The sequence below is a fragment of the Camelina sativa genome, unplaced genomic scaffold (assembly GCF_000633955.1).
Source record: "Camelina sativa cultivar DH55 unplaced genomic scaffold, Cs unpScaffold09753, whole genome shotgun sequence".
In the NCBI taxonomy this organism is placed as follows: Eukaryota; Viridiplantae; Streptophyta; class Magnoliopsida; order Brassicales; family Brassicaceae; genus Camelina; species Camelina sativa.
The window spans coordinates 1-401 of NW_010930809.1; the positions used below are offsets into that span (position 1 = coordinate 1).

The following is a 401-nucleotide window of genomic DNA, read 5'->3' on the forward strand; positions in this document are numbered from 1 at the left end:
TGGTGCCCCTCGTTGTGCTGATACTTTAGATAATTTGCAACCTTCAATAAAGCGATTGAAGGTGGAGCAATCTTTTCAACCTGTGGTCCCTGAGACTGAAAATTGTAAACGCTCCATTGTTTCTACTACAGAGGCAGATTTACCTCAGGATGCCGAGAGAAAGGATCATAAGCCATTGAAGTCAGAGACCGTGGAAGTGAAAGCAGAAATTCCTGATGTTCCTTTTCAAACAGGATTTGGCATTAAAGAAGTGAAAAATGAAGCTGTTGATAATGTTCCCAAACCTAGGCTTGTCAGTGAACATGGTTTATCTGGTGACTCGCCAAAGCAAGAAAACATCAAAATGGAGAAAAAGCCTGAGCCGAAGGAAGAAGATCTGGTGGACAATCCTGAACGTGCAT

At 42.4% G+C, this 401-nt stretch overlaps 1 protein-coding gene across 1 annotated transcript; it reads left to right on the forward strand.

The window, feature by feature from the left end:
• Nucleotides 1–4: 4 nt before the first annotated feature.
• Nucleotides 5–395, forward strand: LOC109131959 (histone acetyltransferase HAC12-like; the record flags this gene model as incomplete). The annotated part of the gene is made up of 1 exon (XM_019243121.1): nucleotides 5–395. A coding segment is annotated over one exon (391 nt), but the record flags the coding sequence as incomplete, so codon positions are not given.
• Nucleotides 396–401: the final 6 nt, after the last annotated feature.